This window comes from Dasypus novemcinctus, chromosome 19 (assembly GCF_030445035.2).
Source record: "Dasypus novemcinctus isolate mDasNov1 chromosome 19, mDasNov1.1.hap2, whole genome shotgun sequence".
Taxonomy (NCBI): domain Eukaryota; kingdom Metazoa; phylum Chordata; class Mammalia; order Cingulata; family Dasypodidae; genus Dasypus; species Dasypus novemcinctus.
In genome coordinates, this window is record NC_080691.1 from 85,209,809 (window position 1) to 85,230,153 (window position 20,345).

Below are 20,345 nucleotides of genomic sequence, written 5' to 3' on the forward strand. Positions count from 1 at the left end.
GCGCGCGCGCGGCGGCGGGCGGGCGCGAGAGGCCGCGGAGCCTGCGACCGCCGCCATATTAGGCACCGCGGAGCCCGGGAGCCTGTCAGCGGCGGCCGCGGCGGGACCTGGGCAGCTGCGGGGCCGGAGGCGGGCGCGGCGCGGCGCCGGGAGCGGCGGGGCCGGCGGGGCCGGCGGGCGACGGCGGCGAGCCAGGTGAGGCGGCCGGCGGCGGGGACCCGCCCCCCCACTCCCGCGGGCCGCAGGTGGCGGCGCTCGGCCGGGGCCCCCCGAAACCGACCCCCGCGAGCGAGTCAGACCGCGCCCCCCGAACGTCCCCTGGGCCGGGCTAGGCCCGGGGTGACCCCCGCGTCCCCCACTCCCTCCTTTGAAACCCCCAACCGAGCCCTGCCTTGACGTCCCCAACGCCCCCCGCGTCCGGCCCGCCCTCTCCGATCCGGATGGGGAGCCGCCCCACCCCTGCCTCGGTGTCCCTCAAATGTCGGGGCGAGCTTTGCTCCCCCAAACGAGGGGTCCCCATCCCCCAGAACGGCAGTCGGCCCCAAGCCGTGCCTCTTTTTTGAGCCTGGTCTTCCCGATTCAGACAGCCCCCCCATTCAGGCCCTGCCCGGAGAGCTGCTCTGATTCAGGCCTCCCCGGCCAGGAGCACCCTGCACCCCAATAAAATCGGAGCCCCACGGCTCTTGAGCCAGCGGGACCCTTGGGTGCTGTGCCCCTGTCTGTCGGGGTTCAGTGGTGTAACTGCCCCAGGTGCTGGATTCAGAATGTCCCGTCCCTGTGCCCCTAGTCCCCTGGCCACGAGTAGCCCACTGTGCCCCCATAATCTCCCTCGGGTCAGAGCCGTTTCTTGCCGGCCCTGTCATCTTGGCCTAACCTCCGAACCGTCCTGTGTCTTCCTCCCAAGGCCAGCCCGGGACACTGCCACCGACCCCCGCAATGTGGAGCATACCCCCAAAGCAGAGCCTCCTTCCCCGCGCTAAAACCCTCGACTCCCCACTGCGGTCCCCGCTCCGTCCCGACCTGCCCCCCAGCCTGAGGCCTGAGCGGGGCGGCCAGCTCGTGTTGCGCTGCCCTGGTCGCTTCGCCCACGTCGCGCCCTTGGCCGGGGTGCCCCCCAGGCCCGCCCCCAGGTCTCCCCACAGCCCATGGAGCCTCTGAGGCTGCACCCCCCGCACTCCCTGTGCTTCCGCCTCGAATGAGGATGATTCACCCCGGGACACATCGTCCACCCCGAAAACACACACAGCCGGCCCCTCCATCAGGGATGGGCCGGAGGAACCTTGAAATGCACGGGTGTGGGTGGTCTCTCTTGGGGGCCAGGGGCCGGTTCCGCAGGCACCTGAAGCTGCTGGGCCTTGGGCCTTGCAGAATTTCTCAGGGGCCCTTGCGGCCTTTTGCGTCCAGGGCCGGGCCGGGCCGTCGTGTCCGTCTGAAAGCGGGCGTGGGATCAGGGGCGCTGGCCCTCTCGCGGCCCTTGGCAGAGCGAGCCAAGTTAGGTTGCAGGGGTTCCACTGGGAATGCCGGCTCTTCCCCTCCCCAAATGAGGGCTTTGGCCTTTACACAAGGAGTGCTCAAGGGCTGGAGGCTTGGCCGTGGCAGGGTGGGACGTGGCAGATGGTGCCACCGTCCAGTTTGCGCCGGTGACTCTTTCCCGGTTGACACCTCTGCACGGGGCAGTTGGATAATGGGGCGGGGGTTGTCGTTGGCCCGGAGGCTCCCGGAGCGCCTGCTCCCTGCTCTGGGGGCACCTGCCTGGATCTGCCGCCCATGTTCTCTTTGGCGACAGCACCTCGCCTGCTCGTGCCGTGTGTGGGGGCTTCTGGCTGAACGGGGTTTGTGTCCCCAGAGCACGAGGTCGGGGGAGGTCGAGAAAACGCGGTGGGCTCGGGGGGCCTTTCCCCCAGGAGCTCCCAGAGGGCCCAGGGTCTGAGGGCGTTCTCTTGGGAGGGCCGGTGGCCAGGCTGCCTGACACACCGAGGTCGAGGGACCGGCTCTCAGGAACTGGCTGCATCACGACCTGGGGCACTTCCCCTCTCCTGGGGCAGCTGCTCTCCACCGGGACCCTTCTGCCCCCAGGGGCCATCAGGCAACGTCTTGAGACGTCTCTGACTGTCACGACTGTGGGCGAGTGTGCTCCCAGCATCGGGTGGGGGGCTGCGCAGCCCCCTGCCATGCCCCGGACGGCCCCCACCCCGGAGAAGGTCAGAGGGCCGAGGTGGAGAGCCTGGACAAGATGCCAGCCCAGGAGGCCTGCGAAGGCAGGGCCGGTGTCCCGAGCGAGCCCGGAGCCGGGGACACTCATTGGAAGGAGCGCTGAGGGGCGAGAATCGATGGTGTGTGGAGCTGTCGTGAGTGCCTGTCCCCGTGGCGTGCCCGTGGAGCAGGAAGGGGCTGTCGGGGTCTCTGGCAGCTCCTTGGCCCGGTTTCTGCCCCATCTGGCAACCCCTTGCTCGTCAGCTTTGCGGGTCACTTCCTTCCTGTCGTGGGCGAGGCGGGGCTGTGGGGCAGGTGGTGTCAAGCCGGGCTTGAGCCCCCTGGCTCCGCCCTTCCTGGGCACACATCTGTGCAGCAGGTGTGGTGGGCAAGCCAGGGGCCCGGCGTGTGGCCCTTCTCAGCGACTGGGCCTGATTTTACGGCGGTACAGGTGGTACCAGCCCCATTTCAGAGATGAAGACACTGAGGGTCAGAGAGGTAAAGCAGCTTGCCCAAAGCACCGTGCCAGTAGAGGTCGAAGCTGGGGCGCACAGCTGGGTCTGCCGCACTCTGGAACCCCTATTTTATTATGGGAGGAGGGGGCTGGTTCCAAGGTCACCTGGTGAGCAGCCTCGTGGGGGGGGCTGGAGCCAAAGCCAGGCCTCGGGGGCTGTGGTCCGGCTGGTGGAGCTGACCTGTCCATCACAGGAAGGTGCAGGCAAGGGCCGGCGGCAGGACACGCGCAGGGCTGTCCGCTGGAGGGCGTAGCCCCAGACAGGCCCCTGGCACGCCTTGCCTGGTGGAAAGGGCCACTGGAAAGGGCGCTGAGGGAGGGCAGGGAAGGAGCCTCCTGGCCCTGGTACGATGGACAACCAGGCGCTGGCCGTGCCTGGGTGGTGGTTTTTTCTCTTTTTAAGATTTATTTTATTTATTTCTCTCCCCTTCCCCCCCCCCCCCGTTGTCTGCTCTCTGTGTCCGTTTGCTCTGTGTTCTGCATCTGCTCGCTTTATCAGGCGGCGCTGGGAATCTGTGTCTCTCTGTTGCGTCGTCTTTCTGCGTCAGCTCTCCGTGTGTGCGGTGCCACTCCTGGGCGGGCTGCTCTTTCTTCACGCGGGGCGGCTCTCCTTGCAGGGTGCACGCCTTGGGCATGGGGACACCCCTGCGTGGCACAGCACTCCTTGCGCGTGGCAGCACTGCGCGTGGGCCAGCTCCATGTGGGTCGGGAGGCCCGGGTGTGAACCCTGGACCTCCCATGTGGTAGGCGGACGCTCTACCCGTTGAGCCACGTCCGCCTCCCTAGTTGGTTCTTGTGCGGCACTTCTCGCCCCACCCCCTTCGAGAATGGCGGGAATGGGGTGCCGGCCCCCTGCCCCCCTGCATGGCCTTTCCGGGGAGGAGGCCTGAGGCGGGGCCAGGCCTGGACCTGGTCCCCACGCTCCCCGCCCCAGGAGGACTTTGTGAGGCGCCGGGGTCTGGGAAGGACAGTACCCCTGGGCCTTACGGCTGTGGGCACCGCCTGGCCTGCTGGCATGGCCAGCCTGCACAGCCGCGGGGACGGCTGGGTGGGACGGACTCACGGGCTCGCTGCGGACAGCGGACACGCCCCCGGCAGGCGGGGCTGTCCTGAGGGTGCACTTCATGGGACGTGCCGCGGGGGCGGAGCCCAGCCTGCCGTCGCTGTCGCGCCTGGCTCTGCCCCGCCCCCTGCGCTGCACCCCGGCCTGCTCAGGCCACAGGACAGCAGGCCCGCCCTGCCCAGCCTCCCAGCAGCCAGCAGGTGCCACCACGGCCGTCTCCTCCGGGGCCAGCGTCGGGACAGTTTTGGTTTCCACCGGTTAGGGTTAGGGTTGGAGGGGGGAGCTGGGAGGTTGCTCAGCACCCAGCACCCAGGACAGCCCACCCTGAGCACTAGCCCGAGGTCGGCCGTGCCAGGTAGAGGTGGCCTGGCAGGAGCCGTTCCTGCAGGAAGCCGCGTCCCGGCCGCGAGGCCCTGAGTCACGAGAGCCGCCGCCCGGGGCTTCCTGTTCTGCCCTTCGAGGCCTGACAGAGCGGAGCCGCAGGGACCGGTTTTGCAGGATCTGCAGGGACCCCACCTTGAAGACTGGAAGTCTGGGAAGAGCTGCCGGAAGCAGGTGCTCTGTTCTCGGAAGCAGGTGCTCTGTTCTCGGGCGTTCTCCAGGGCCTGGTGTGAACCGGGAGGGCTCGTGTCCAGGGCGGAGCCCAGGCCAGCTTCTAGAACCTTCCCAGCCCCTTGCCCCAGAGAAGCCTGGTGGAAGCCCCTGCGGGGAAGCGCGCCGTTGCTGGAGGAGGACGGTGGGGTGGGCGGGGACAGCTGTCCTGCCCCCGCTTGGGGTCGGCGTGTGTGTTGGGGGTCCGAGCGGACGCAGCATGTCGCCGCTCTTCACCAAGGGCCCTGACCGGGAGCCCCTCGCCGGCTTCAGCTGTCACCCGCAGACCCTCGGCGCCTCCAGACTGCTCCCCTGCCTCTCCCCACAGCCGGGTTCCCCCCTGCGGCGCCATCGAACCGCACTGATGGGCGCTGTCCTCGGGCGCCACCCCCAGATACCAGACACTCCAGCACGGTCATGACCGTTCCCAGACCTGGCCTGGTGGCCCCCGGGGACAAAACAGCCCCTGATGCTTCCAGTGAGCGTCTTGGCCACACAGCTGGTGTCCAGGTCTGAGAGCAGCGGGGGCGCCTGGGGGAGGCGGCCTCCTGGGCCCCAGCGCAGCGTCCAGTGGAAGGAGCGGGCGGGGGCCTGGGCGGGCGGGGCCACCCGACTCCCTCCCCGGGGTGGCTGGGTCACCCCCTTTCCCAGGGCCTGGTGGGGGCCGTGGCCGAAGCCTCTCCTGCAGAGCTGGCTCTGGCGGCGAGCAGCGGGCGGCCCAGGACGGGTCCTCAGCCCCAGCAGCCCCATTCCGTCTCTTTCTAGCGCTTTCCTTAGGAAGCGCCAAGCACACCGCCCCCGCCCCCGCCCCTGGCATCTTCCCGAGCTGGTTCCCTTTAGAAGAGGGGACACTGTGCGGACCCCAGGAGCGCGGGGGGCGGCGGGAGGAGGCGGTCCCATCCCCTCCCCGGGCCGCCCGGGGCTGCCGTCTCCCACCGGCTGCCTGGTTCGGCCTCGTGCCACCCGTAGGCGCCGCCTGAGCCCTCCCGGCGGGCGGTCACGCCGTCCCGGAGCGGTGGCGAGGATGTCCCTGGGTGGACGCGCAGCCCCTCGGAGGACCGCTCCCGGGAGGAGGCGTGCGGTCCGTGCAGGCGGCTGTCCCAGCGCCCGGCTGGCAGGGCTGCCCGGGTCCTGTGTCGGGCTCCGCCGCGTGCGGGGGCAGCACCGACGTCATCTGGGCCGCGGCCCTCCGCAGGCGAGGACCGTCCTCTGAGAAGGCCTTGTCGGGCCCAGGCGGTCCCCCGGCCCGCCAGCCCGCCGTCACTTCCGCGCCCCTTGGGGCCCGCCGCACAGACACGGGAGATTTCTGCACCACAGAGTTGGCCTGCCGCTGCGCTTGTGGTTTCCTCTGCCGTGTGGCAGGGGCTGGTGCTGCAGCGAGGTGCGCGGGCGAGGCCCGCGGTGGCCCGGGCACAGACCTCGAGTCCAGCAGGCCCCCGAAGGTGCTTCCGCGAGCCGGCAGGCGCCTGGCCTCACCCGAGCGCGGCTGGGTGCGACGGCCTGGGCGTGAGCGCTGTGGCGCTTCCATGCCTGCCCCCCGCTTGCGGTCACCGGCTTTCCGTCCTCACAGGGGCCTGGCCGTGGCCGCAGCCGGCGTCCGGGGCGGCTGGTGGGGTGCTCAGCCAGGATGGGGAGTGGCGGCCCCAGGCCACTGGGAGCTGCCCTCGCCACCTCCTTTGGGACCTGGCGGCCTGGGCTCCGGCGCTGCTCGGCTGTGCCCAGGCCTCGCGCAGGGGACAGCCGCCCGGCCCAGCCCGCCGTCCGCACATCTGTCCACCTCTCCTCTTAAGCTGCCAGACGGCAAGGGCCGCTTTCCAAATGGGCCTCCGTGCCCTCGCCGCGGCCGGGCGAGTCTCGTCTCCGCTCGTCTCTCGTCTGCTATGAGTGCTGGGGGCGCCGCGTCTCTCGTGGCTGCTCGACCCTGGCCTGGGAGCGTCCCGAAAACACACGACTCTGGGAGTCGGCGGGTGGGGGGGCACGGGGCCGTGGCGGGGTCAGTCCCCCCTGCAGCAAAGCCCCGCGGCGAGCGCCGGAAGCCTCTGCGCTTACCCCTGCGCCCACGTGTCGGCCTCTGCTGTTGTCCCTGCGCCCACATGGCGGCGGGAGGCCATGGCGCCGCCTGTCCACCACCGGCCCTCGCGTGGCTTCCTGTGGCTGCCGCAGCGCAGCACCGTGGGCTTGGCGGCGGAGAGCGGCGCGCACCTCTTCTCCCAGTCCTGGGGCCGAGGGCCAAGGCCCGTCTCCCGGGGCCAACGCCGGGCGGTGCTTCCTGGGGCTCCGGCCACTGCCTCTGTCCCCGCCCCTCGTCTCCCGAGAGGCGACCGCTCGGGGCGTTCTCCTTTCTCTCTGGAGTTGCAACGTCCTCCTGCGACGGGCCGTGGTGGTGAACACACACCGCCGAGGTGTTATAAAAGCCACCGGGTACACGCTGGGGCTGCTTGTATGGCGCCTGCACTTCAGGAAAATAGAAGCACCTGGGGTGACAGGAGCCCCTGGGGAATCCAGGGCCACCTCCCCCCAGGAGTCCTCGGCTCAGTGCCCCCTGCATGTCCCTTGGGCCGGCTGGTCCTGAGACTAGGAGCCTGTGACACTGAAGCCTGGGTCCCCCGACCTCGGGACACCCTGAGCCGGACGGCCGTGTGGGGCGTCTGCGGATGGCCGGGCACCGCCGACAGGAAGGGCTGGCGCCCCATGGCGGGCCCCCCCCAGACGTCCACAGACCCGGTGCCACTCGACCCTGGGACCCCCTGCACCCGCCCTGACTGCCCCTGCCCCGTGCTGTGATGCGACCGCGGCCTTCGGGCTCGGCCTCGCTCCTGATGGGCAGAGGGTGCCTGAGCGATGCTGGGCGGCGTTCTTGGCTGTGTGTCCCCACCCCTGCCCGCTGGGGGCCTTGCTGGTGCCCCTGGCGACTCAGGAGTGCACCGTGGGCGGGCCCCGGGGGCTCGTGCTGGGGGGCGGCATGCCCTGTGGCCCCTGCTGGTTGGTCAGTGCCCCTGGAGCCGGCTCGATCCCGCCCCGTCTGAGGGCCGAGTTGGGGGTCACCGCCCAGCACAGCTCCCCCCCCACCCCAGGGGCGGCTGGGGACCTGAGGCCGCACCCAGGCCCTGGAGAGGGAGGGCGCGGCGGTGGAGCGGGTCTCTCCTGGGCCCGGGGGCGGCGGGCCAAGTCCTCTGCCTGGGTGACGACTCACCCCCAGGTGGGGACGCCTGCCCTGCCGCCTCCCGTGGTGAGTGCTCCTGCCGCTGCCCTCGGCTCGGAGAGGAGCCTCCTGCAGCCCGCGCGGGCGGCTGGGGTTTGGAAGGGCCCGCCATCGCGGTGAGGGAGGGTAACCTTGAGACGTCGAAGACACGGCCCAGGGCAAGGGCAGCCGAGTGCGCCAGCGGCTGCGGGAGCCTCTGCCCCCGTGCTGGGAGCTGTGGACACGCAGGGCAGGCCGGGGGGGGCCCAGCGGCCCTTGGCCCCGGCGGCCCTTGGCCCCGGCGCGCCCTCCCAGCCCTGTCCTCAACAGCGAGCCCCGGGGAGGGGTCTGTGGGTGGGGCCTGGTGTGGGCGGGGCCTGCAGGGGAGGTGTCGGGCAGAGGCACGAGTGCGGGTGGTGCGTGTGCCCAGCCATGGGGGGGGCACCACAGTACGTGGTGCAGCCCCCAGGGACCCGTGGCCGCCACTGGAAACCACGCCAAGTCCCCCGCACGGCAGCCCCGGGGTGCTGCCCGGCAACGAGGGAGGGCGGCAGCGTCTCCAGGAGCAGCGCCTGCCCTGGCTGCCGCTGCCCAGGCTCCACGGCTCCTGGGTGGGGGCCCGGGAGCCATCGGGGTGGCCACGGGAGACTTGGGACGGCAACGGGCAGGTCCCCGAAGCACCTCCTGGTTCCGGCATGCTCTGAGATGGACAGGCGCCGGCCTGTTCCGTCCCCGCGAACTCAAGCCAGTACGCCCCTCAGTGCTCGCCCCTCAGTGCTCGTGCTTGTGCATTTTTAAAAGGCAAGCGTTGGGAAGCGGGCGTGGCTCAAGTGCTAGGGCTTCCGCCTACTGTATGGGAGGGCCGGGGTTTGATCCCCGGGGCCTCCTAGTGAAAAAGAAGATGAGAAAGCGTGCCCGCGCGGCAAGCCAGTGCCCGTGTGAGTGCCCATGTGGTGAGAGAGTGCCCCCGCAAGGAGTCACGCAGCAAGATGGAGGCACAACACAAGAGAGACGAAGGGGAGAGTCAAGGTGAAGCGCAGCCGAGACCAGGAGCTGAGGTGGCGCAGCTGACAGGGAGCCTCTCTCCCCATCAGAGGTTTCCAGGATCAAGTCCTGGTGAATCCTAGAGGGGAAATGAGAAGAGACAACAGACAGCAGGAACAGCAGGGCGGGAGGAGGGGGGGGATAAATAAATAAATAAATAGCTCTTTTTAAAAAGGGGCAGGTGCGGCCCTGGCAGGCGCCGCCTGGAGCCGGGACCTCGCCCTATCGGCCTCTTCCTCCTGACTGTCTCGGCCGTGGCGCGGGGACCTCGGCATGGGAGCGCGGGGCAGGCGGGCGGGCGGCCCAGGGGGCCAGGTGCTGAGCGCCGCCCTGCCGGCCTCGGGCAGGCCTCGGGCGGGCCTCGGGCTCTGTGGCGAGCGGGGCGGCCGCTGCTCCCAGGCGCGCTGGCCCAGCCTCCCTGCCCGCGAGCCCCGCGCGCCTGCGCCTGCCTGCGCCTGAGCGGGGCCCGGGGCCTCTGGGGCCGGGGGCTGCTCGCCCCTCCAGGCCTCTCCGGGAGCTGGCCCGTGCAGGGCGGAGCCCCCGGCCCTCGTCCCGAGGGGTCCTGGGTGTGCGTCGTTCCGCGCTGACCTGTAGGGGCCCAGAGGCCAACTTGCGCCCAGCAGGCCACCAAGGCCTTGTGCTGACCCCACTGTCCACTGCAGGCCGGGACGCTGGCTCCCGTCCTTAAGGCGGGGCATCAAGGCTCCCGGGAGACCATCGTCCAGAGCCTCCTGGGCTGCCCACACCCCCGTGCCCTGCCCTTACCCCCGTGCCCTGCCCTTACCCCCGTGCCCTGCCCTTACCCCCGTGCCCTGCCCTTACCCCCGTGTCCTGCCCTTCCCCCCATGTCCTGCCCACACCCCCGTGCCCTGCCCTTACCGCCATGTCCTCTTACCCCATGTCCTGCCCTTCCCCCCGTGCCCTGCCCTTCCCCCCGTGCCCTGCCCACACCCCCGTGCCCTGCCCACACCCCCGTGCCCTGCCCTTGTCCCCGTGCCCTGCCCACACCCCCGTGCCCTGCCCTTCCCCCGTGTCCTGCCCTTACCCATGTCCTGGTCCCCCCCTGACACCCCCTGACTGCCTTGGGTCTCCCCCGTGGCCGGTGGCTGTTTCCAGGGTAGAGCCCCCCCTTGGTCATGGCCATGGCCGTGTGGGCAATGGCAGTGCAGATCTGTGTGGGGGGGGAGGAACCGAGGTTCCTGGCAGCAGCGTGGAGCGGGCAGGGCCCTCGGCTGGCGGATGAGGAGCCTGGGACCCGGCGAGGGCGAGGGCACCTGATGGGGTCCCACGGGAACCAGCACAGATCCCGGCACCTCCCGGCGACCCCAGGGCCTGTGGGCAGGGCAGCCTGGCCCGGGTGAGGGGCGCCCTCCTCCCTCCGCCACAGAGCCCCTGCCCTGCTGACCTCGTGCCCTTCCTGCCGCAGGTTGACCTCGGCCGGGAGGCCGCGCCCCGCCCCGCCATGGACCAAGACTACGAGCGGCGCCTGCTCCGGCAGATCGTCATCCAGAACGAGAACACGATGCCCTGTGTGAGTGCCCGCCCGCCGGCCCCAGCCCGCCCCGCAGCCCCCTGTGCCGCCCCTGCTGGCCCCACGCTGCTCTGCTGGCCCTGCACCGCCCTGCTGGGCCTGCGCCACCCCTGCCGGACGGGAGCCTGGGAGAACCTGGGGGTAGCGCCAGGGGGTCCAGCGGCCTGTCAGATGTAAGCCCCGCTCCTGTCCCTTGGGGCCTGAGGCTGCACTCGGTGCTGGCCCTTGGATGGGCGGCTAGCGTGAGGGGTGCTTTGGCGCCGTGGGCTGGGCAGAGGAGAGGAGAAGGTGAGCCCGGGGCCTGCTGTCATCTGGAGAGCAAGGGGTTGCTCGTGGGAGGTGGGCTGCGCTGAACGGGCCCGGTGGCAGCTCGAGAGCTGACGCTGACAGGTGACAGCCCCTCGACTCAGGTGGCCCGGGCTGTGCAGGCCGAGTCGGGTCAACAGGTGAATGGGGTGTGGGTGAGGAACGGTGGCGGCCTAGGCCCGCCCACAGGAAGTCTTGCCCCCTCAGAGGTGAGCGGCTGAGCGGAGGTCCCTCGGCGCGTTCACGAGCTGGCAGGAGGCGCGCGGCGGACCCGCCCCTGTCGGAGGCAGGGAGAGCACAGCGTCGCTGCCCTGCCCTTCTGCCGCGGGCGCGTGACCTGGCCTGCCCCTGGAACTGTCACAGACCACGTGAGCGGAGGCCTGTGCCAGGACTGGCCTAGAACCTTCTCATGCGTCAGGGTCCTGAAGGTCCAGGGAAAACGGAGCAGTTTCAGGGCGAGGGATTCCGAGATGTGACAACGCACGGAGCGGGATTCCAAGATGGGTCCTTCCCAGAGCAAGGAGCTTCCCGGGAGCAGAGGACAGGCCTGGGCGTCCAGCGGGAGCAGTGGATCGTCGTCCCTTCCTGGCTCAGGTGGCCGGGCGGTGGCCCCAGGGGAGCAGCCGCGCTGTGGCTGGGGGGCGAGGCCTGTGGTACGTCACGTCCTCTGGCACCTCAGGTGGTTGGGAAAGAACGAGAGCCACGCCCTCCTGCCTGGCAGCTCCGTGGAGGCCCAGCTGCGCCTTTCTTCGGTCGAACCGCATCCAGGTTCCCCCAGCACTGGCTGCCTCCGCCGTGCCACCTGCAGCCACCGCAGAGGTCACCCGTGGGGACGTCGGCACCATGTCTGGCTGCAGCCTGCAGGCTCGGTCCCCTGGGTCTAACTCCAAAAGAGGCTGGCAGTGATGTCACCAGGGCACCTGTGGGGTTCTGGGGAAACTGAGCCCCTGGCACAGATGGGCCAGCGGAACCCGCCAGGAGCCACCAGGCCACAGGCGGCAGGGACGCCTGGAGCACGGTGGAAGCGGCACCAGCCCCGAGCTCATCGACCTTGCCCGGCAGCCGCGGCACCTCAGGAACCCCGGAAGAGACTCGGGGGCCCGCCCAGTCTGTGGGTGCAGTATGGAGGGCTGCCACCCTCGCGGCATCGCAGAGGACAGCTGCGGTGGGCAGGGGGCGCCCGCTGGCTACGGGCCACAGAGGAACACGCTTCAGCATCTGACAACCCCCCTCAAAAACACAGTCCTGTTTGCAGCAAAACCAGAGCGGGGTACCCCTTCACACCTGCTGGGACAGTTGTCGTAAAAGGGAAAAAAAGGAAGTAACCGGCGCTGGCGAGGCCGCGGGTGGGGGGGCTGGAGCCGCGTGCACAGCTGGTGGGCAGGTCAGCGCGGGCTCCGCGGGCCGTCAGCCCAGAACTCCCGTCAGGCCCAGCGGCCCCGGGGGTGGCCAGAGACTCAGGAGCAGGGGCTAGGCCAGGCTGCGCTCACAGCGTTCATCCCAGCATCCTTCGCGGCGGCCGGCAGGTGGAGGCGGCCCCAGGTCCACTGGCAGGTGACGGAGAAACCAGACGGGGACTCCTCAGAGCCACAGGCGGAATGGAGCTCTGGTCCACGCTGCGTGTGGCCGACCTTGAGGACACGACGCTCAGCGACAGGAGCCTGACGAAAAGACCCACCCTGTGGGCCCCCGTACAGGAAGTCCTTAGAATGAGCAAACTCGTGGAGACAGAAGATTGGGGAAGAATTTTCTCGTTTTTTGTTTTACGTTATTACTGAAATAATGAAAATGCTTTAATAATGACAAATAACGAATACGCTGCCATGGAGTTATACCAAACACCACTGAGGATGTGCTTTGAATGAATTATATCCTTTATTAATATGTATTAATAAATTTGACTTGTTCAAAAAGGAAAAGAGAGGCTCTGGGGGGTTGAAGGGGGGAGAAGGGGGTCGTTGTTGCTTAACGGGTGCAGTTTCCATTTGGAGGGATAAAAAAGCTTTGGAAACGGACAGTGGTGACGGCAGCACAGCGTCGCACGTGTCGTGACTGCCTCCCAATTGGACACTTTTCTGGAATTAAGCGTGGCAAATCTCGTGTCACGCGGGCTGCACCGCTGCGGCGTTTTTGAAAGCCCAGGCTGCAGCCCGCTGGGCCTCCGCCAGCCGCCCTGCTCCCCTGATGCCCCTGCTGCCCCGCCGGGCCCTCGGCCCTCCCCCGCTGGGGTCTCGCACGTGCGGGTGCTGCCAGCCAGTTCCAGGCACGGGAGTCGCCGACCCCAGCGTGTGACCGCTGCCCCTCAGGTTTCCCAGCCCAGCCCCTGTCCCGTGGCGTCAGGGCCCAAGCGCAAGGGGCTGGGGAGACGGGCTCGGGGCCGAGGGAGGGGGCCATCATGGCTGGCGCCAACCCATGCTCTGCGCACCCAGGTCGCGGAGATACGTCGGACGCTGACGCCCGCCAGCTCACCCGTGTCCTCGCCCAGCAAGCACGGGGACCGCTTCATCCCCTCGCGGGCCGGGGCCAACTGGAGCGTCAACTTCCACAGGATCAATGTAAGCGCAGTGCGGGGGGGTGTGGGGCCCGGGCAGAGGCAGGGGCGGCGTCCAGCGCCAGTGCGCGGACCCGGGGTGCGAGGAACCCCGTCAGGGGCCCTGGGACGTGTGGGCGCTCCATCCTCCCTCCGTCCTAGTCAGCCAAGGGGTGCTGATGGAAAATACCAGAGATGGGCTGATTTTTATCAAGGGTGTTTATGTGGGGTAGGAGCTTACAGACACCAGGCCATAAAGCCTAAGTTACTTCCCTCCCCAAAGTCTATTTCCACGTGTTGGAGCAAGATGGCGACGTCTGCCAGGGCTCGGGCTTGCTGGGCTCCTCCCTTCCTGGGCTCGGTTCTCCCTGGGCTCAGCTGCTGTCGTCTCTCCGCAAGGCCAGCTGTAGGCCATCAGGAGACCGGCTGGGCTCGTCTCTCTCCTCGGGCCTCTGCCACACCTGCTTCTCCGTGTGTTTACTTCCCAGGCTCCAGCTCAAAAACACACTCTTCACTGCCGGGTAGTTTACTCAGTAGTAGCATCCTACTGATGTGGCCTAATCAAAGTCCTAAACGTAACTTAAGCACGCCCAGAGGAACAGGCCAGTTTACAAATATTCAGTATCCATTTTTGGAATTCGTAAACAATATCAAACTGCTGCCCCCCCCCCCCGCCCCCCAGGAAAATGAGAAATCCCCCAGCCAGAATCGGAAGGCCAAGGACGCCACCTCAGACAACGGCAAAGGTGGGCGGCCGCCCTGCCCTCTGCTGCACCCTCCCCCCGCGGGCCCCGCCTGCGCCCCGGGGCCTGGCCCACCTCATGGCCGGGGTACCTGCACCCCCGCCCGCGCCCCCTGCCCGGGGCCTGGCCCACCTCACGCGCGGTGCCTGCACCCCTGCCTGCGGCCCCCTTCGCCCCCCGGGGCCTGGCCCTCCTCACGCGCGGTGCCTGCACCCCTGCCTGCGGCCCCCTTTGCCCCCCGGGGCCTGGCCCTCCTCACGCGCGGTGCCTGCACCCCTGCCTGCGGCCCCCTTCGCCCCCCGGGGCCTGGCCCTCCTCACGCGCGGTGCCTGCACCCCTGCCTGCGGCCCCCTTCGCCCCCCGGGGCCTGGCCCTCCTCACGCGCGGTGCCTGCACCCCTGCCCGCGGCCCCCGCCCGCGGCCCCCCTCCTCACGCGCGGTGCCTGCAGACGGGCTGGCCTACTCGGCGCTGCTGAAGAACGAGCTGCTGGGCGCCGGCATCGAGAAGGTGCAGGACCCGCAGACGGAGGACCGGCGGCTGCAGCCCTCCACGCCCGAGAGGAAGAGCCTCTTCACGGTGAGCCGCGCCCCTCCGCCCTCTGGGCGCCCCTCGGCGCTGCCTCCCCCCAGCACCCCGGACCTGCTTCCCAGCTTCGGCTCCAGCCCCAGGCTGGGTCTCAGGGTGTCCCCTCGAGCCCCCCGATTACTTGTGCCCCACATCCCAGTCCAGGGGAAGGCGCCTGCCTGGGGGCAGGGCAGGGCTGGGGCGGCTGGGGGCGCCCAGCGGGTAGGTGGGGTCTGCCGGCCCAGGGCCCTGAGCAGCCCCCGTCGCTGGGCAGCCCGGCCGGGGCTGGGAAGAGCCTGGCTGGGGGTGTCAAGGGCAGGCCAGAGGGGCCGGGGCACCGGGGGCAGCGGCCGCCAGAGCCCACTGCCGCCCAGAAACCGCTCCGCAGGGCCTGGCTGGCTGCGCCCGCGGCCGGGGAGGGCACGCTCCCCGCTCTCCACCTGCTTGTGCCTGCCTGGCCCACGGCGGGTGGGGGGCCCTGAGCTTGGTGAGCCAGGAGAGCCCGCGGGCCGGGTGCCGCTGACTGCAGCTTGTCTCCTGCCCAGTACTCCCTCAGCACCAAGCGCTCGAGCCCCGACGACGGCAACGAGGTGTCCCCGTACTCCTTGTCCCCCGTCAGCAACAAGAGGTGAGGCCCGAGGCGGCCCGGGGCGGGCTGAGCCCCCCTGGCTGGACGGTGGCGGGGGGCAGCTCCGAGGGAGGCTGAGTGCTCTCGGGCGTCTGTGGTCGCTCTCGCCGCCCTGGTCCCCGTGCGTGAGGATTGGGCCCCGCCCCTCGCGGGCCTGCCGTGCCCCCAGCCTGGGGCTGCAGAGGGGAAGGGGTGCGGCAGGCAGGCCTGGCTGCCGACCGCTGGGGGGCTCCCTGGAGGCGCCGGGTGGCTGGTGCCGTGGAGCAGGGCGCGCCCGCGGCGGGACCCCGGCGGGGGCAGCAGGCCAACCACGAGGCGGCGGGCTCGGGGCAGGTGTTCCTGTGCAGCTTCCGGCCTGGGGGGGCGCACCGTCTGAGGCGCGGGCTGACGGATGCCGACCGCCCCCACCCGCTCTCTCCGCAGTCAGAAGCTGCTGAGGTCTCCCCGGAAACCCACGCGCAAAATCTCCAAAATCCCCTTCAAGGTCCTGGACGCGCCCGAGCTCCAGGACGACTTCTACCTGAACCTGGTGGACTGGTCGTCGCTCAACGTGCTGAGCGTGGGGCTGGGCACCTGCGTCTACCTGTGGAGCGCCTGCACCAGCCAGGTGGGCGGCCGCGGTCCCGGGTCCCCGGTGCTCACGCCAGGCCAGGACCCGCAGGCCCGGGTGTGGGAGCGAGTGCGGGAGCGGGTGAGGCGGTGAGTGGACGAGGCGTGAGCTGAGTGAGTCCGTGCGTGAACGAGGGAGTGAGCGAATGCGTGTGAGTGAACGAGTAAGCGAGTGAACGAATGAGTGAATTTCCGCGTGAACAAACGGAGGAATACTGAACAAGTGAGGATGAGTGAACGAGTGAACAAACGTGAGTGAGTGAGGGAACGAATGCACGAGTGAACGATTGAGTGAACGAATGAATGCGCGGGCGGGGGGGGGCCGCCGGGCGCCTGGGCTGACTGCCCCCCCCCCGCAGGTGACCCGGCTCTGTGACCTGTCCGTCGAAGGGGACTCGGTGACCTCCGTGGGCTGGTCTGAGCGGGTCAGTACCTGGGGCTCCTGGGGGGGGGGGTCGGCACCGGGGGCGAGCGGGGGGCCTGGGGCCCTCAGGAGTGTCGCAGGGGAGTGTCGGGGGCGTGGGAGCGCCGCCGGAGGGCAGGAGAGCAGCAGGGGAAAGCATGGGAGTGGGAGCGTGGGGAGCGCGTGGTGCAGGGCGGCGGGAGCCCGGCGTGGAGGGAGGGGGCGCGCAGGCCCCGCCTGAGGGAAGAGCGCGTGAACGTGTCCTGTCAGCTCTGGGGGCGCGGCAGAGGCAGCAGCCAGGGGACAGCCGTGGCCCCGCCCGCCGTGCCCCCGCTAGAGGCGGTCCCACCCCAGAGCCGCCGAGGCCCTCGCGGTGGGGGCGCAGGGCCCGTGGCAGCCTGCTCAGCAGCCGCCTGGCCCACGGCCTGCTCCGGGGGTCCAGCCCCTTTCCCGGGGCACAGCTGCCCGAGGCTCAGTTTCCCCACCTCCCCAGGCTGAGGTGGGCTCGGCTCCTCGCGTCCCTCCAGAGGTTCCCTCCGGGCTCGTTAGGCCGCGTGGGGGCCCGGCCACAGGGCCTCCGTCCTGGCTCCACGCACGGGCTGCGGCAGCCCCTGTCACTCAATCTCACAAAGGGCGGCGTGCCCACCACGAGGGGCGCCGAGGGCAGGGGCTTCGCGGGGGGCGCGGGCAGCGCCACGCGTTAGCCCACCGCGCCGGGCGGCATGTCCAGGCTCCTGGCCGCCCTGCCTCGGGGTGTTGTGCGCACGCTCGCCGGGGATGACGGCGGGCCTTCCCCCCCTCAGCTGCGCCCCGCGAGCTCCACCCCCACAGCTTCAATAGGGGGGCCGGGGCCTGCGCCTGGAGAGGGGACCCCGGCCCGGGCCGTGTCCCTGAGGCTCGGGGCCAGTTGCATGGCTGGTCCTGGCGCAGAGGCTGGCACGGGGCCGCCTGGGGCCATGTCCCGGCCTTGACGGGGGGGGGGGGGGGTCTGCGCGCAGCCTGAGGGAGGACCCGGGGCCCCTCTGCCTCCGGGCGGCTGGCCTCCGCTCCCTGGGGTTCCGTGTCGGCTCAAGGCAGGACTCGGGGCCCTTGTTGCTGGGGCGGAGCGGCGGGCACCGCGCAGCTGAATTTTCCCACAAGCACCCGTCCACGCCCCACCGCCCCGGGCTGCCACCAGCATGTGGTGTCCCCGCTCCAAGCCGTCTTTCCCTCCCTCTGTCCGCCCACCCTCCTTGCTCCCGCCGCCCCATCCATCTTATTTTTTGATGTCTCTGGTGTCAAGTGCAGGCGTTGAAACACCTCAACCCCATCATCGGGCGTCCGCGCCCTGAACCACCCACTTAGTCTCCTCCGACACGACGTGCTCACCCAGTGCACGGGCCCCTCGCATGCGCTCCCCACGTCGTCACAGACCCGCACGCGTTGTCAGCCGGAGTGTGATGGAGGGCCTCGGGTCGCCGAGGGTGCACTGCGGGCGAGCCGTGAAGGAACGGGCCCAGAGGGGCCGGGGGCACGGGGGGCAGGGGGCGTCCGGCCGCCCTCGCACGTGGCGCTGACACCTGCCCTCGCGCGGCCCGTCCTAGGGGAACCTGGTGGCCGTCGGCACCCACAAAGGCTTCGTGCAGATCTGGGACGCGGCGGCGGGCAAGAAGCTGTCCATGCTGGAGGGCCACACGGCGCGCGTTGGTGAGGGCTGCGGGGCGCGGGGGGGCTGTGCCCCGGGGTCGGGCTTGGGACCCTGCGCCCCTCACTGCTGCCTGGCCTCAGGTGCGCTGGCCTGGAACGCCGAGCAGCTGTCGTCGGGCAGCCGCGACCGTACCATCCTGCAGCGCGACATCCGCAGCCCGCCCCTGCAGTCGGAGCGGCGGCTGCAGGGCCACCGGCAGGAGGTGTGCGGGCTCAAGTGGTCCACGGACCACCAGCTGCTGGCCTCGGGGGGCAACGACAACAAGGTACCGGCCCTCGCGCCACCGGGGACGGGCCCGGGCGGGCTGGGGGGCCGCGTGCTCACGGCCGCTCCCCGCAGCTGCTGGTCTGGAACCACTCGAGCGTCAGCCCCGTGCAGCAGTACACGGAGCACTTGGCGGCCGTGAAGGCCATCGCCTGGTCCCCGCACCAGCACGGGCTGCTGGCGTCCGGCGGGGGCACGGCCGACCGCTGCATCCGCTTCTGGAACACGCTCACGGGGCAGCCGCTGCAGTGCATCGACACAGGCTCCCAAGTGTGCAACCTGGCCTGGTCCAAGCACGCCAACGAGCTGGTGAGCGCCGGGCGGGCACGGGCACTTCCCCGTCCTCACGGGCACCCGGAGCCACCCGCGCAGGAAGAGGGGTGACACCCCAGGTGCACGCCGCACCCAGAAGGCAGACCCCGGGGTGCCCGCCCCGGCCACCACGCCCGGCATCCTGCAGGCAGGGCTGCCCACCCCACTGCGCAGGCCCACACCCACGCCCCGGTGCCCCTGCCCCACCAGGGCGCTCCTGTCCCCCAAGTGGGCTCTCGGTGGTCCCCAGGCCCGCCGCCCTGACCACGGTCCCCGCCCCAGGTGAGCACGCATGGCTACTCGCAGAACCAGATCCTGGTGTGGAAGTACCCGTCGCTGACGCAGGTGGCCAAGCTGACCGGCCACTCGTACCGCGTCCTCTACCTGGTGAGTCCCCCGCACGCCTTGACCAGCCGCTGAGGGTCCCAGGCCGCAGCCGGGAAGGCTCTGCCTCCAGCTGTCAGCCCCTGGCCTCGCGGGCGCAGGCCCCCTCGGCCACCCCGAGGCTCCACTGCCCCGTGCATTCACCTCGCGGGGATCTTTTATACGTTTATTCAGGTTTTTTAAACACAGAAATAGTATAAACAAAACCAAAAGCGTTAAAAAAAAAACGCTGGAAGGAGCAGAGGGACTGTCCCCCCCGCGCTCCCCGCGGAGCTCCTGCTGCCTTCTGGAAGGCTGCGCCCTGAGCGGACCCTGCCTGCAGCCGCCCCGGGCCTGGCCCTCCGCGCCCCGCCCGCCCCTCCTGCGGCGTCGCTGCCGGCCTGGGGTCCCCCGTCAGAGAGCCCGCTGCGGGCGGCCAGGCACACGCTCAGCGGGGGCTTCTCTCCCGCTCAGGCCATGTCCCCCGACGGAGAGGCCATCGTCACCGGGGCCGGCGACGAGACCCTGAGGTTCTGGAACGTCTTCAGCAAAACCCGCTCGACAAAGGTAACGTGGGGCGTATCGGCGCCCGTGCCCCGCGCCCGCCGCCCGCCAGGCCCTCGGCCGGTCTGCTGGCCCGGGGCGGCGCGGGCGCAGGGCTCACGCATGCCCGCCTGCCCGCAGGAGTCGGTGTCCGTCCTCAACCTCTTCACCAGGATCCGGTAGAGCCGCCCCGGGACCGCGCCGGCGCCCGGCGAGCCCCCCGCGCGCACGGGGCCCTCCCCGCACGCGGGGCCGCCGGGGCAGGAGCTGGGCCACGGCGCGCCCGAGCTCCCCATTAAACTCCTGATTGCGAGCAGCGTGCACCCGTGTCTGGGCTGGGACGCCTTCGGGCCGGCACCCAGGCGGAGCGCCCCGGAGGGCAGGAGCCAGGCGGCTGCCGGCGGCCTCGGCTGGACCCCAGCCTCGGAAGACGGGTGACTGAAGACGCCCCCGGAAGCCGGGCCGCCGTTGCCTGTCGCCGGAGCCGGGAGGCCCTGGGCCTCCACGCTCTCCCCGAGGTCCCCGCCATCCCCGCGCCCAGCGGCCCCTTGCCTCAGCGCTGACCTCGGCCATCAGCGTCTGCCATCCCGGGGCTCCCCTGGGCACCTTCATCACCAGAGACACGGCGCTCAGTGCCAGAGATCGCCTGGACACTGACCCGCCACGTCCGCGCCAGCCTCCCGGGCGAGCAGTGGACACGGTGGACCCCGGGCCGGCACCCTGCCCTCCCAGCGAGGCTCCAGCCCTCGCCCTGACGATGCCCGCCGGACTCTGGAGGCCACAGGCCCGGGTGTTTCCCCACCCCAGTGCCCACAGCCGCCACCAGCCACCCTGCTAGCTGCCCTCCAAGCCCACCGTCCCTTCCAGAAGCGTCCTGGCTTCCCTGTCGCCGCCCCAGGCTGTGACCCGGCAGCGGAGAGGCCCCAGGGGACAGGGACGCGCAGCACCGCCTCGGGCGCGCGCCCACCCGCCTGCACACGTGCTCGCGACTCCTCTGGGCGGGTCTCGAGTCGAGCGCGTCATCGACGCGAGGTGGGGGCGGGGCCGGGCCTGCCTCCTGGGGGCTCCGTTCGGGGGCGCAGAGGCGCTCCCGGCCCAGCAGGGGCAGGCGCCTGGACCTGGGGTGGGGGCCTGTCAGGGCCTGGCTTGTGTTCCGTTTCCTTTTGTAAAAATAAAACAGACCCTGCCTCTGCCCCCGCCACCCCCACGCGATTGCGGGCGCGGCCTGAGCGCCTGGGCGGGCTGCTGGGGGCCCCGCGGGGAGCCTCGCGGGGA

The 20,345-nt window shown here is 70.5% G+C and overlaps 1 protein-coding gene across 2 annotated transcripts; it reads left to right on the plus strand.

The window, feature by feature from the left end:
- The first annotated feature begins 65 nt into the window (after window positions 1-65).
- On the plus strand, window positions 66-20,263 carry FZR1 (fizzy and cell division cycle 20 related 1). 2 transcript variants are annotated; one of them, XM_058282280.2, is made up of 14 exons: window positions 66-195; window positions 10,013-10,117; window positions 12,853-12,978; window positions 13,636-13,699; window positions 14,146-14,273; window positions 14,807-14,889; window positions 15,313-15,496; window positions 15,858-15,923; window positions 17,485-17,587; window positions 17,669-17,853; window positions 17,928-18,161; window positions 18,447-18,551; window positions 19,002-19,094; window positions 19,212-20,263. In XM_058282280.2, the coding sequence occupies exons 2-14, from the start codon at window positions 10,049-10,051 to the stop codon at window positions 19,251-19,253; spliced, it is 1,482 nt and encodes a 493-aa protein (XP_058138263.1). In that variant the 5' UTR covers window positions 66-195; window positions 10,013-10,048; the 3' UTR covers window positions 19,254-20,263. The 2 variants fall into 2 exon arrangements, with proteins under 2 accessions (XP_058138263.1, XP_071066123.1); XM_071210022.1 differs by lacking the exon at window positions 66-195 and adding an exon at window positions 4,330-4,346.
- Window positions 20,264-20,345: the final 82 nt, after the last annotated feature.

Coding starts and splice junctions, on each gene's coding strand:
- FZR1 (XM_058282280.2), top strand. CDS start 10,049: ATGGACCAAGACTACGAGCGGCGCCTGCTCCGGCAGATCGTCATCCAG. Junction 18,162..18,446: donor CCAAGCACGCCAACGAGCTG/GTGAGCGCCGGG, acceptor TCCCCGCCCCAG/GTGAGCACGCATGGCTACTC. Junction 18,552..19,001: donor CGTACCGCGTCCTCTACCTG/GTGAGTCCCCCG, acceptor TCTCCCGCTCAG/GCCATGTCCCCCGACGGAGA.